The 12,531-nt window shown below is 63.7% G+C and overlaps 8 protein-coding genes across 8 annotated transcripts; 4 read left to right on the top strand and 4 right to left on the bottom strand.

Annotated features, from left to right (window-relative positions):
* Window positions 1-272: 272 nt before the first annotated feature.
* LOC62_04G006506 (uncharacterized protein) lies at window positions 273-791 on the top strand (the record flags this gene model as incomplete). Its single annotated transcript, XM_062773074.1, has 2 exons — window positions 273-359; window positions 399-791. The coding sequence occupies 2 exons, from the start codon at window positions 273-275 to the stop codon at window positions 789-791; spliced, it is 480 nt and encodes a 159-aa protein (XP_062629058.1).
* Window positions 792-842: 51 nt separating this feature from the next.
* Window positions 843-1,932, bottom strand: BH0283_2 (putative isomerase). Its single transcript, XM_062773073.1, has 4 exons — window positions 1,683-1,932; window positions 1,318-1,647; window positions 1,149-1,265; window positions 843-1,112 (listed from the first exon to the last, which is right to left on the bottom strand). The coding sequence occupies exons 1-4, from the start codon at window positions 1,914-1,916 to the stop codon at window positions 891-893; spliced, it is 903 nt and encodes a 300-aa protein (XP_062629057.1). The 5' UTR covers window positions 1,917-1,932; the 3' UTR covers window positions 843-890.
* A 378-nt stretch (window positions 1,933-2,310) lies between these two features.
* LOC62_04G006504 (uncharacterized protein) lies at window positions 2,311-2,685 on the bottom strand (the record flags this gene model as incomplete). The annotated part of the gene is made up of 1 exon (XM_062773072.1): window positions 2,311-2,685. The coding sequence occupies one exon, from the start codon at window positions 2,683-2,685 to the stop codon at window positions 2,311-2,313; it is 375 nt and encodes a 124-aa protein (XP_062629056.1).
* A 427-nt stretch (window positions 2,686-3,112) lies between these two features.
* LOC62_04G006503 (uncharacterized protein) lies at window positions 3,113-4,855 on the top strand (the record flags this gene model as incomplete). The annotated part of the gene is made up of 1 exon (XM_062773071.1): window positions 3,113-4,855. One exon carries the CDS (start codon window positions 3,113-3,115, stop codon window positions 4,853-4,855), a length of 1,743 nt encoding a protein of 580 aa, XP_062629055.1.
* A 1,581-nt stretch (window positions 4,856-6,436) lies between these two features.
* Window positions 6,437-6,917, top strand: LOC62_04G006502 (uncharacterized protein; the record flags this gene model as incomplete). Its single annotated transcript, XM_062773070.1, has 2 exons — window positions 6,437-6,710; window positions 6,776-6,917. The coding sequence occupies 2 exons, from the start codon at window positions 6,437-6,439 to the stop codon at window positions 6,778-6,780; spliced, it is 279 nt and encodes a 92-aa protein (XP_062629054.1). The 3' UTR covers window positions 6,781-6,917.
* A 28-nt stretch (window positions 6,918-6,945) lies between these two features.
* On the bottom strand, window positions 6,946-10,477 carry rev1_1 (DNA repair protein rev1; the record flags this gene model as incomplete). The annotated part of the gene is made up of 2 exons (XM_062773069.1): window positions 6,946-9,073; window positions 9,108-10,477. The coding sequence occupies 2 exons, from the start codon at window positions 10,475-10,477 to the stop codon at window positions 6,946-6,948; spliced, it is 3,498 nt and encodes a 1,165-aa protein (XP_062629053.1).
* A 340-nt stretch (window positions 10,478-10,817) lies between these two features.
* LOC62_04G006500 (uncharacterized protein) lies at window positions 10,818-11,908 on the top strand (the record flags this gene model as incomplete). Its single annotated transcript, XM_062773068.1, has 5 exons — window positions 10,818-10,821; window positions 10,864-11,148; window positions 11,206-11,370; window positions 11,418-11,590; window positions 11,642-11,908. 5 exons carry the CDS (start codon window positions 10,818-10,820, stop codon window positions 11,906-11,908), a joined length of 894 nt encoding a protein of 297 aa, XP_062629052.1.
* Window positions 11,909-12,075: 167 nt separating this feature from the next.
* On the bottom strand, window positions 12,076-12,528 carry CNA01750 (Mitotic-spindle organizing protein 1; the record flags this gene model as incomplete). Its single annotated transcript, XM_062773067.1, has 4 exons — window positions 12,076-12,111; window positions 12,294-12,364; window positions 12,411-12,443; window positions 12,483-12,528. 4 exons carry the CDS (start codon window positions 12,526-12,528, stop codon window positions 12,076-12,078), a joined length of 186 nt encoding a protein of 61 aa, XP_062629051.1.
* Between the last annotated feature and the right edge of the window lie 3 nt (window positions 12,529-12,531).

Genomic DNA, 12,531 nt, shown 5'->3' with positions numbered 1-12,531 from the left:
ATCGATGCAAACTTTGCATAGAGCGGCACGGGGATAGACTCGGTTGTGGCAGTCGTGGGCGGCGGGTACCACTTGTCCTCGACGCCCTCACTCACGGTGCAGAGACAAGATGCACACCGATCTCCACGCCCCACAGCTGCTTCGTGTCGCGACGCCCTCGGTGCCCGTCGCGCGTCGAGGTCAACGGGCGCACCTGTCACAAGGCAAAGCCTGCCTCGCGACGTCCTCGTCTCCTCATCCTTTCATCCCCTCATCCACTCCGCGTCACCAACATGTCTGCCCCGACTACTAACGGCGCCCCCAAGCCCAAGCCCAAGGCTAAGTTCACCATCCGCGCGGTGACGGACCACGAAGTCGTCGTAAGCCCCTGCCGTACTAGCCGTCCATGCTGACGCCAGAACAACCATCTTTGGATCACCTGCGACTTCTACGAGTCCATTATCGGTGACCAGATCCCCGCGGACGGGCTCATGGACAACGCCGTCGTGGTCGAGTATCTCGCCACCACCAAGAACCCGCCCATCCCCCTCCCTAACGGCCGCGGCTGGGTCAACCAGGCGCCGAAGGTCAAGTTCCTTGACATCCCCGAGCCGCCGCTTGACCCCGAGGAGAAGAAGCACAAGATCGTCCGCATCTTCAAGGCCGACGGCGTCAAGATGGTCGAGTACAAGTACAACGGGGCCACTCGCCAGATGACCTTCAACGAGGCGAACGCCAAGATCCCCAACCGTCTCCGCGACCACCTTTGCACCCTCGCCTTCGCTGGGCTCATGGACGCCACCATCGAGTAGTCCGTTACACCCATCCGCTGGTTGCTAGGTGAACCAACCCGTATGAACCAACCCGTAGTCATGCCATGCAGATCATTGATCGTTCCTGTTTCATCCTTGTCAAAGCACCTCGAGCTCGCCGACGTGCGTCCGCCACCCCCGCCCGACGAGGTGCGCCCGCCCGTCAACAAGGCGGCAGGTCATGCCTCCACCACGCGCGCTGAGCTGGTGCGCGTCGATTGGGACATCCTCGAGCCGTCTGTCCCCCACGAGCGCCTGGGCGTCCGCCTTGCCCAGCCCAGTGAGGTAGTATCCCGTCAATGTGGCCCACGCTGAGCCGGTCTATCGTCAGTTGGGCGGTTTAGCGGTGGCACTCACGACAGGATCCTCTGGGTCTGGGATGTACGGGTCGAACACGCGCGCGTTGGCTTTGATCGCGTCGCCTGTCGTGCCGTCCAGCTGGGTCAGCACGAGGATGACGGGGATCTTGTCCTCCTAGGTCCGGCCATCAGCATGGGTGTGCGGCATTCACAGCGCCGCAGCTCACCAGCTTGGAGAGATTGATCTCGAGCTTGCCCAGATCGACCTCGGGCTTGATCTGCACCACGGGGCTGGGACCACCGTAGTCATACACCCCGATACGGACGATATCCCCCTCATCGAACCCAAGCGCAGAGGCCACTACGGCGCCCAGGCGGGGGTCGGTGTTGGGCTCCACCTCGGCAATGGGGAGGTCGAGGCGCACGAGCTCGCCCTCGCGGTGCGCGCGCAGCGTGCCGCGGAAGCGCGTCTCGAAGGCCAGTTCGTTCGCGGTGGGGTGGAGGCCGAAGAGGACGTGTGCGGAGGCGAGGGTTGCATGTCCGCACAAGGGCACTTCCTGGGTCGTCAGCGAGCATCCCACGTAGAGCTTACTTCGACCGGGGTGAACCACCGCAGCGAGTAGACTGGCACCTTGGCCTCCGCGTCAATCGGCTCCAGGTACGCCGTCTCTGCGAGGTTGAAATCCGCCGCGACGGCCTGGAGGTACCCGTCGTCGCTGGCGCGCGGGTCGCCCGCGGGAAGAAGGACCACGGACGCCTGGTTACCCGCGTGCGGGGTGGGCGCGAACGCGTTGACTACTTGGTACGGCAGGCGTGGCAGGGACATTGTGATGTGGACGGTGTTGGAGGATGACAAAGACGACGACCAAGATATGTGGTCGACCTCCACTCGACTCGGCTGGATGGTGTGATCCTAAGCGCCGTAAGCGCCGAGGACCGACGGCGAGCGAGAGAGATCTCGGTGGCACCTCGGTCCGCCCGACGACACGGCGTCGGCGCAGTACATGGCCCGATCGCCCATGTGCTGCGCATGATCGCGGCGAGGTGCAGTGCGTGGACGGCCTATTCACTGACTCGCGGCTCGATGGTGCCGCATCGCACGGCCGACATATCCCCGGTCTGCCTCGTCACTCGTCGGTCCCCTCTCAACCACAGTCCCCCGCGTCGACTGCAGAGCCCCAGCTTCGACCAGTACCTATTATTCATGTCTGCCTCTCCCGCTACTGCTCCAGATACCCATGGAACACCTTGTTGACAATCTTCCAACCCCCCTGGTCAAACTTGACGAGGTTGAGGAAATCCGTGTAGCCCTGCAACGCAGGCGGCGTGCCCCACTCAAACTCGAGACGCACCGCCGCCGTGGTGGGCGTGATGCCGAGCACGTCGATCCTACTCTTCCATTCCGGCTGGTTGCCCCTCCCAGCGAGGAACGGCGCGAGGAGCTCGTCGAGCCCGGCGCCTTGGATGCGCGCGTCGGCGTGCGCTCCCTGCGCGAAGCGCTCGGGATGGGCCTGGGTGATGGCCTCGACGTAGAAATGCTGGACGTGGGCGACGACTGCGTCGTACTCGGCTTTGGGGATGGGCTTGTAGGACATTGTGGCTGAGGAATGCGGGGGAGGGGCATTCACGAGGGACGTGAGAGAGGAGGCTTTATGTACTGTGCTCGCCCCGCGTCATGCCCATTGACGCCCGACGTCAGATCGCGATGCTGTCACGTGCCCCGATTGCAGCGGAGATCGGAGATCGTGGAGATGCATTGCGCGTCGTGTCGTGACGAGGTGGACGCCGAGTGGCATGCATGCGCTTGCTGCTGCTCGATACGAGCTCACCGTTGCCGTCGCTGTCGCCGTTGTCGCCGCTGCTGCTTATCGGCAGACGCGTGGTCTCTATTTTGTCGTCGCATCGGCGACTGCCGAATTCCGATTTCTCGATGGCGACATTCGACGGCGACACGGCGACGGCATTGATTGTTCTCGACGACTCTTGACTTTTCTCAACTACTACACTCGCCACACACACAGCATGACGGCGACAACGACCACGACCCCCGCACCGCCCGACGTCGACAGCTACCCGTACAACCTGGGCACGTTCGGGCTGCCGGTCAAGACGACCTCGCGCACCGCGCAGCGATGGTTCGACCGCGCCCTGGCGTGGACGTACGGCTTCCACCACATCGAGGCCGAGCGGTGCTTCCGGTACGCGCTGGCCGCGGACCCCGAGTGCGCGATGGCGTGGTGGGGGCTCGCGTATGCCGCTGGACCAAACTACAACAAGGCATGGGAGATGTTCGACGCTGCGGAGCTGAAAGCGGCGCTCACGACGTGTCATGAGGCTGCGACAAACGCCGTCAAGTACGCGACCGACCCCGTCGAAGCGGCGCTCGCACGTGCCATCGCGGCGCGCTTCCCCGCCGACCGGCTCGACAACGAGAAGGAGTACGTCAAGTGGAACCGCGCGTTCGCGGACGCCATGGAGGCGGTGTACAAGGACTTTGGGGAGCAGCTCGACGTCGCCGTCGTCTACGCGGACAGCTTGATGGCGTTCGCGCCGTGGCAGCTGTGGGACCTGGCGACCGGTGCGCCAAAGGAAGAGTCGCGCACGCTCGAGATCCAGGCCGTGCTGGAGAAGGCGCTCACGTACCCGAACGCGCACTTCCACCCCGGCGTGCTCCACTTCTACATCCACCTGATGGAGCTCTCCCCGTGGCCCGAGAAGGCGCTCGTGCCTGCCGACGCGCTGCGCGAGCTCATCCCCGACGCTGGGCATCTGCGGCACATGCCCGGCCACATCGATATCCTCATCGGCGACTACCGGCGCTGCATCGACAGCAACCTGGACGCGATTGACGCCGACGAGAAGTACGTCGCGCAGGATGCGTCCAACGCGCTCGACTTCTACGCCTTCTACCGCCTCCACGACTACACTTTCCCCATCTACGCGGCCATGTTCAACGGCCAGTTCAAGGTGGCCATCGACACGGTCGACCGCATGGAGGAGGGGCTCACGGACGAGTTTCTGCGCATCCCCTCGCCACCCATCATCGACTGGATGGAGGGGTTCGTTACCTTCCGCGTCCATGTGCTCGTGCGCTTCGGCCGCTGGGAGGACATCCTCGCGCTCAAGTTCCCCGACGACCGCGCGTTCTACTGCGTCACGACGACGTTCTTGCGCTACGGCCGCGCGCTCGCGCTGGCCCTCACAGACCGGCAGGACGAGGCACTGGCTGAACAAGCCCTCTTCCGGGAATCCCGCAAGGCCATCGTACCCAGCAGGCAGGCGTTCCCCAACTCGTGGTCGGACATCCTCGACGTCGCAGAGGAGATGCTGGAGGGCGAGATCCTCTACCGCTCTGGGCAAGTCGAGGACGGCTTCACCCACCTGCGCAAGAGCATCCACCTGTGCGACAACCTAGTGTACGCCGAGCCGTGGGGGTGGATGCAGCCCCCGCGGCACGCGTACGCCGCGCTCCAGCTCGAGCAGGGCAACGTCGAGGAGGCGGCAAAGGTGTACGCCGAGGACCTGGGGTACTCTGACGCGCTGCCGCGTGCAGTGCGCCACCCGAACAATGTGTGGGCGCTGCACGGATACCACGAGTGCCTCGTGCGCCTGGGGCGCAAGGCCGAGGCGAGCATCATCAAGCCGCAGCTGGACCTCGCGCTGGCCGTGGCGGACGTGCAGGTCGAGTCGAGCTGTTTCTGCCGGCGGGTGGAGGCGGCGGCCGCGGGAGCGAGCGCAGCGAGCGGCGCCTCGTGCTGCAAGTAGGACCAGGGCGGGGCTGAGGGTTGTGCAACTGCATAGGGTGGCGGCGGCGAGTGGGGATTATAGGGTGACTGGTGCGGAGTAGATGCATAGACGGGTTATGGGTCAAGTCAGTTGCGCGAGCCAGTCGGGTTGCGCGATAACGACGCGGCGGGGGCATGGGGCGACACGGGGAATCGGGCCTAGTATATAGAAGCGCCGCGTCGTGGTTCCGAGGCTGGCAGCCGACGCTGGTGACCTCGGAGGGGAAACACGCGACGGGGTATCGGAAGCCCGCCCGTTGGGAATAGCACGAGCAAGCACGCATGGGGGTGCAGTCGCGACCAGCCGTGCTCTGCTCCTTGGCATGCAGGGCAGCGAGAAGCGCTGATATGGGGTGGTGGAAACTGGTAAACAAGTCACGACGCATGACTGTGGCCACGAGCAAAGCAGCAGCAGCAGCAGCAGCAACCTGCCGCCCTGTAGCTCGTTACGACTCGCCTCCGCGTGCCTCGGATCAAGCGAGCCACCCAGAAGGTCGGTGGACGCCTCGGGCACGGGAGCATCAACCATCAATCCATCAGCTGGGCAGTTGGCAGCCCAGTGCCGGGGCGCGGGGGAGATCCATGCCACGCCTCTGGCATGCCTGCATATCGAAGAAATCTGGCCCGCTCCGCCACTGCTGCCCACCCACCCACCGCGCAACGGCCCGACGACCAGCTGACCGAGATTGTCTTGGCGCTTGTTGCGTTGCTGCTGGCGTCACCGAGCCGCAACCGACCTTCCGAGGCGATTCGAAATGCGCGAGCATTATTTTCGGGACAAAGGTGGTGAGGTGAGCATGCTGCACGTCATCAGTGGTGCTGTTGCTGTGGACGATGCGTGGGTGCTATGGATGGATGGGCTCTAGTGCATGCGCAAGGTTGCGCCATGCGCTAATGTGCTTGCACGCCGGTGATATACAGCGTGCTTGCTGCTGCTGGCTCCACTACTCGGCGTCCAGCTGACCTCGCTGCAAGCAATAGTGCTAGCTAGTAAGTAACATGTGTTGCATGTATCGTCGGGTCTATCCACCGCAACAGGGTGACTTGCCGCGGTGGTATGACGGCCGAGTGGCGCGTGGTGGGAGTAGAGTGGAGCCACCCACTGCCCACAGTGCCCAGCTGGGCTTATCCCCCGCCGGTTGACTTGACAGCTCTACCTCGGCCCCGAAGCCGCGCAGGCTGGCGAGGTGCGCGATCATGCCAAACAAAACAAAACCATATTGCCGATTGAAACACTAGCAGCTGACTCGCAAACGCGCCATGCAGCGCGGATACGGCTAGTGACATACCTGCCTGCCTGGGAACTGTGCTATTTCGACGCCGGCAGCACGCGCACGGGTTATTGTTGACAATCGTGGTGTCGGACCAGGCCGACAGTGGCGGGCCGGGTGGGACACCACGACCCCGACCCCGGGGGTACTTAACCTGGCAATGTTGCGACAGCAGGCCTGCCCTCGAGACATGAGAGCAACGCAGTAGTACGATACGAACGCAAGCAAGCGCACAGCTGCACCAACACACACACACACCAATACACAAGCCAGCCCCCCCCCCCCCCCCCATGTTCGCCCAACGCGAGTTCTTCGTCCCCCCGCCCGTGGGCCTCACGGCCCGCCAGCGCGCCGACCTGCAGCGGAAACACGAGCAGGTGGACATTGACGCCGCGCGGCGGTACGGCCTCGTCGTCGCCGACGTAAACGACAACGCGAGCCTGCGCTCCGTCGACGAGGAGAAGGAGGCCGCGAGGCGCGAGTACGAGCACCAGGTCAACGAGGCCGGTCGCGAGCGCGAGACGAGTTGGCGCCGCAAGATTGCCAGCGCTTGGCGCAAGCTGTGTGAGTTGCTTTCCGCTCGGGTGGCCGAACCAGGCGGGCAGGACGTGGCTGACCCGCATTTAGAGCGTGACACCCCGCCACTGCCGCCACGACACGACTCCGCGATGCCGCGCGCTGGTGCCGCACGCACGCCGCACCTTACCCCACCCCGCACACATACATTCCCCTGTACTTACTATACTGTTGTTTGGGCTCAACCCTATGCCATCATGATCATGCTGTACTGTACAACAAACTAGAGACGCAGCGGCGCGCCGAGCTTGGCCACCGCCGCCTCGTCGACTTCGCGCTTGAGGCGCTCAATAACCCCCCACCATACTAACGGCTGTTCCTGCTGCTCCCCCTCCTCCTCCTCGCCATCCCTCGCCAAGTCCCCCGCCAGACCCCGCAGATGCCGCAGCAGCACCGCGACATGATCCACACCACCCATCCACCCATGCACACACTTGACCAAATACTTGCCCACCCGCGCAACATCTGCATCCGCCGGCTGGCCATCACACGTGACCACCCAGCGGGTGAGCACCTCGGCGACTGCGGATGTGTCCCGCGCGCCGAAGAGTGCAGGCTTGCGGGTGACAGTGGCGGGCGTGGGCGCGATTTTAGGCGCCACAGCGGCTTTGGCGCGCTTGGCAGGCGAGTCTGCCTTGGCACTGTGTTTGCCACCGCTACGGCGGAGCTGCACCCGCTGCTGCTCGGCTTGTACCACCTCGGCGCGCAGATCGGCGGGCAGCGCGGCGAACACGTCCAGATCGATCCCGAGCTCGCGCAGTGTCGACACTGTGTACTCGCCAATCTTGGCAATGTCTGCCTCGATGACTTGAATATCGGAATCGGATTCAGTGGACGGCGCAGTCGTAGTAGGCCCGGCGGCCGGATCCACACTACGACTGCGGCTCCGACTGGCCTGTCGCTTCCCCCACGCCGTGTACAGTGGCAGCTCGGCGATCGCCTTGTTCCCCATCATTGTCTTGATCTTGGGCCGAAGCTGCTTGGTGATGTGTGCGTACTTGTGGCGGCCGCCTGTGCGCGCAGCAACGTGGGCGTCTCCATCGTCGTCGTTGTCATTCACCCCCACGGAGTCCCGGACCTCGACCTCCACCTCGGGCGTCATCTCCTCGCTGCGCTTTCGCTTTCGCTTCGACGCCAGCTCGGCCTCGAGCTCGGCGCGAATACTGGGCGGCATGGCTGCGAGAAACTCGGGGTCGACGTGGTTGTCGGACGGGACGGCGGGTGCCGGTGGCAGGGGTGGAGCTTCGGGAAGCGGAGAGACCGGCGTTGCTTCGACGCCGTCTCGCTCCTCGCTCCCTTCCTTCGAGTCAACCTCGACATCTCCGGTCCCCAAAGCCTCTTCCCCCGCCTCCCTCTCATCTTCCTCCCCCCTAGCCTCCTGTGCAGCTTTGACTCTGCCAAACATGGCACTCAACAGCCCCTGGCCCTTCGGCGGCCCAGTACTGAACTCGAGTTTGGTGACCTGGATTCCAACGCCACGCAGCTCGATAGGGTCGAGCCGCATCGAGCCCAGCAGCTTGACGGCCTCTGAGCCAATTACTTCGGGGTCATCGGTAGCCGAGCCCCGCGGGCCAGAGATCCCACCGCCTTTGTTGAACGTCTCGCACTTGCCGTGTCCGAGAAACTTGGGAGGCTCAATTGGTGCGTCAGGATGGCGCGACATGATCTTGAGCGTGAGCTGACGTCCACGGGCACCGATGCTCTTCAGCCGCTTGGACACCTCAGCCCCCAGGTCAGCGACGTAGCGGTCTGCCTGGTCCTGCGTGCGGAAGCGGATACCGTAGTTGATCTCGGCGGAGACACTCTTACGCTCCTTGTCTGGCGTGAGTTGGCGGGTATCTTGGCCACGGAGGAAGCCGTAGATCGTTTCACCAGTCTTGGGACCGAGAGCACGCCGGAGCGCATCTCGAGATTGCGGCAGCAGTGCGCCACACAGCGTGCTTCCAAACACGTCCTGGATCTTTGCCCGTGTCGACCACCCGACCTGTGGCAGCTGGTCGACGTCGAGCTCGGCGAGGAACGCTCGCGCATCCTCCGCCTTCAGGTGAAACACGCCCGCAGGCTTGGCCTTTTTCGTCGCCATGCGCGCGAGGAGGATGTTGTGCGAGATGCCGATGGACACTTCGCATCCTGTTTCGGCGCGGATGTCGTCACGGATCTTGTCGGCGAGCTGGATCGCGGGGTCGGGCGAACGGACGCCCGCTTCCTCTGGGGCCAGCGCGCGCGCGGTCACGGCGCCAGTGACCTCAAGCAGCGCCTCGTCGACACTGACTGCCTCAAGCTCGTCGGCGTACCCCAGGAGCACCTTGTAAAAGGTGAGCGAGTGCGACTGATAAGTGTCGAACTCGTATCTGCCGTCAGCGAAGTCCCGCTCTCAATACTCACGGTATTGTCTCCAGGTCGTCGCCACACAGCTGCCTGGCGCGACCAAGACTCATGCCATTCTTGACACCTAGAGCCCTCGCCTCGTAACTCGCGCTGGCCACCTCGCTCGTCGACGCACGCCCACCCCCAGACGAGTGGCACACGACGACTGGCTTGCCTTTTAGATGAGGGCGTGACGCGACGCCAGCGGACACGAAGAAGGCGTCAAAGTCGACATGGAAGTAGTAGCGCTGTGCGCCGGGCTCGGGCAGCACGGTCGGAACGCGCGCGACCACCGACGCTCGCGCCTCGGCAACAAGGAGTCGCAGGGCGGCTTTCCAAGTCGAGAGATGGTGCAGCCGAGAGTTTTGGTAAAACTTGTCGATGAAACCCGACTCGTTGCCTCGCTCCGACGTGTTGTTGACGCGGAATTCGTCCGACTTCATCATCTGCGCCGCGTGGTGATTGGACCGGTGGACAAAGTAGTTGTCCCATGTGCCTTCAGGTCGCGGGGGGTTGGCGGCCTCCATCTTCTCCACTTCATCCATTCGCGGGCGGCCTTGCTCGATGACTGTCGGTGCCGGTCGAACAGGACGCAGGAGGCTCTGAGTCGCAGCGATGGCCCTCGTCACCGGCGGGCTCGGCAGGTCAGGCGGCCCCATCTCCTCCTCTTCCTCTTCCGCCACCGCCTTCGTTTCAGACTTTCGCAAGAAGTCCTCCAGCCCCGTCTCCCCCTCATCCTCGACCTTCAAGCGCCACTTCCTCCAGTCGACGAGCCGCCCCTCAGCCACACACTCGAGCACCCACCCCTCCCGCACGACCTTGTGTCGCGCAAACTCGCGGAACTTGGCCAGGGTGAGCACGGGCGCGACGATAAAGTCCAGCACGCCCTTGGTGCGGACGTAGGGCACGCAAGTGCCGCCACGGAGAAGGATCATGCGGCGCAGCTCCTCCATTGGCGGGGTAGTGTTTCCGTTGATGTAAAAAGTGAGGCCGGCGAATATCTGTGGCAGATGTGCGCCCGCCGCGGCTATCTCGCTGTTCTGGTTCTGCACCTTGATGTCCTTCTTGCGCATGTAGTCGCCCACGTCGCCGAACGCGTTGGGCGCGTACTCTGGGTTGGCGAGGTACGCATGCTCGGCGGGCAGCAGCTCGACGCGGTTGGGGAGGTACTCGAGGGACGTGGCATTTCGTCGTTCTTCAATCGTTGGAGATGCGGGGGACGAGGGACCCGCGCCGGCTTGCTGCTCATCCGGCGTGTCGGGGCTCAGTTCGTACGACGCGAACTGGACGCGTTTGGGTATCCGGATCTGTTCGCCCGGGCCATCGAGGGACTCGGCAACGTCAAGAGCCTCAGCCCAGAATGACTGGGACGACGACTGCGTGCTCATGGCGGCATGATAGGTGCGGGAGTGAGCAAAGTTGAAAGGTGAGATGGGGTTGCTGATGGATCACAACAACAAAAGACCAGTCCAGTCAACCTCCACCAAAGTGGAGGAATCGGGGTCAGAGCCACGTGCACCACGTGTTTGACAGATTTACTTCCGCTAATCAGCTTTGTAATGGAGTCTGGCAATACACGTGCGGCATTCATTAGAACTTCATTGATGAATTTCTAATGCATATTCTAATTGCCCCCTATCTCCTCCGCACGATGACGATCCGCAGCGAACCGGCGGCAGTCACTCGATCCAACCTCGACCTCACCAACATCCTCACCAAACCACCACAATGAGTGAGCTCAGTCCTCCCCATCCTGAGCTCCACTGACCCGCAGGGCTCTGGCACCCGCTTCTCCTTGCGCTCCCGCTCGTCTCGGCGCGCGAGGCGCAAGTCTTCCTCTTCCCCTCCCCGCCGTCATCGCACGCCGACACGCCCAAGGCCCCGCCGACCCTCTCGGCGGAGCAGGCGCAGGCCGTGCTTGCGAACCACCTGGGCGGGAGCGGTGGGATCTCGCAGCACAAGACGCCGGAGGACGAGGGCATGTGGGCGCACCTGCTGCATCTGTGGGAGGGGGAGAAGCGGCCCCGTGTTGTCGTTATCCAGGACGCGGATCTCAAGGGTGGGTTGGGGGAGGGAGGAAGGTGGAAAAAAGTGACAATGCTGACTCACACCCCAGACATCCTCCCCGACACCCTGTCTACACCGTCGTTCTACATGGAGTCGTGGGACGCCCAGTCGGTCATGGAGCCGTACCTCGACGCTGCGCGCGCCGCCGTCGAGCGCGTCCTCAAGTTGCCCCTCGTCAAGACCCTGCTCGACACGCTCGACCTGGCTGTGTCTAGTGCGTCTGCTGGGTAAAGCGTTGATGACACAGCTGACAGTACCCAGAAGCCGGCGAGAAGCTCGCGCAGGAGCTCGCGTCCCTCGTCGCCCTCGCCGACCACCTCTGGTCTTCGGCTGAGCACGAGTGGGACGCCGTGTCCATCCGCCTCGGCCTCGCTGAGCCCGGATCGGCGCTGCACAAGTCGGCCACCAAGGGTGTTAAGGCGGGCCTGCAGTCGGTAAGTAGCTACCATGTTCAGGACGCTGGACGTAGCCACTGACGAACCCAGATGACCCAGCCCGACTCGCCGCCCCTCCTCCTCGTTGTCATGCCCTCGTCCAGCCGCCACTACTCCCGCGCTGTCCGTGCCCCCAACGACACCGACACCCCCGTCAAGCCCAAGCACGACTACACGCAGTCGTTTGCCATCCTCGCCGGCGCGTCCCTTTTCATCGTCTTTGCGATCGCTGGCTCTATCAGCCTGCTCTTCAGCGTCGGCGAGAACGAGCTCCCGTCGACGCTCACCCTGTCCATCAGCCGGCCGCGCCATGACTAGTAGTGCAGTAGATACATGAATGCAGAGTACAACAGTGTAATGTAGTGGTGGGGTGGACGTCTGCGGGCGACCGCGAGTGATTGGCCTCGCGGTCGTCCAAGCCCTCGCGTGAAGGCCGCTGGCCTCGGCGTCGCACTCGTCGTAGAGGCGACAACACAAGCCAGCCGCTAGTCCTTCTCCTTGCGCAGCTCCTTGATGACAGCCTGGGAGAGGGGCATCAGTACGCGTCGACGTAAGCCGGTTACAGAACAACAGTGGACCCGGGCCGTCCGTGCGCGTCGACAACGACGCGTCGGCTGGCCCATTGTCCTGCCGCTACGGCAAGCACCACCACGGCCATCGCCCGGCATCACGTCCGCTCCGCTCCACACCTCGCCGCACTCACCGCCAGCGTGTCGGGGTTCGCGCCCGCCTCGAGCATGCCGACGCAGATGGACAATGTCTGCTTGTCGAGCCCTGGGGTGGTGTCAGTGATGCCGTGCCGTGTTTTGATCGCGCGCACCAGTCTGGAGGAGCTGCGAGAGGTCGTTCAACGCTGTATTGTCAGCCTCGCCACCACCACGATGTCACGCACTATCAAGCGTCTCGCGCGCATTCTTTTGCCTGTCGTCTGCTGGCATTGT

Source organism: Vanrija pseudolonga, chromosome 4, assembly GCF_020906515.1.
Source record: "Vanrija pseudolonga chromosome 4, complete sequence".
Lineage (NCBI taxonomy): Eukaryota > Fungi > Basidiomycota > Tremellomycetes > Trichosporonales > Trichosporonaceae > Vanrija > Vanrija pseudolonga.
This window is presented reverse-complemented; position numbering and strand designations above follow the sequence as displayed.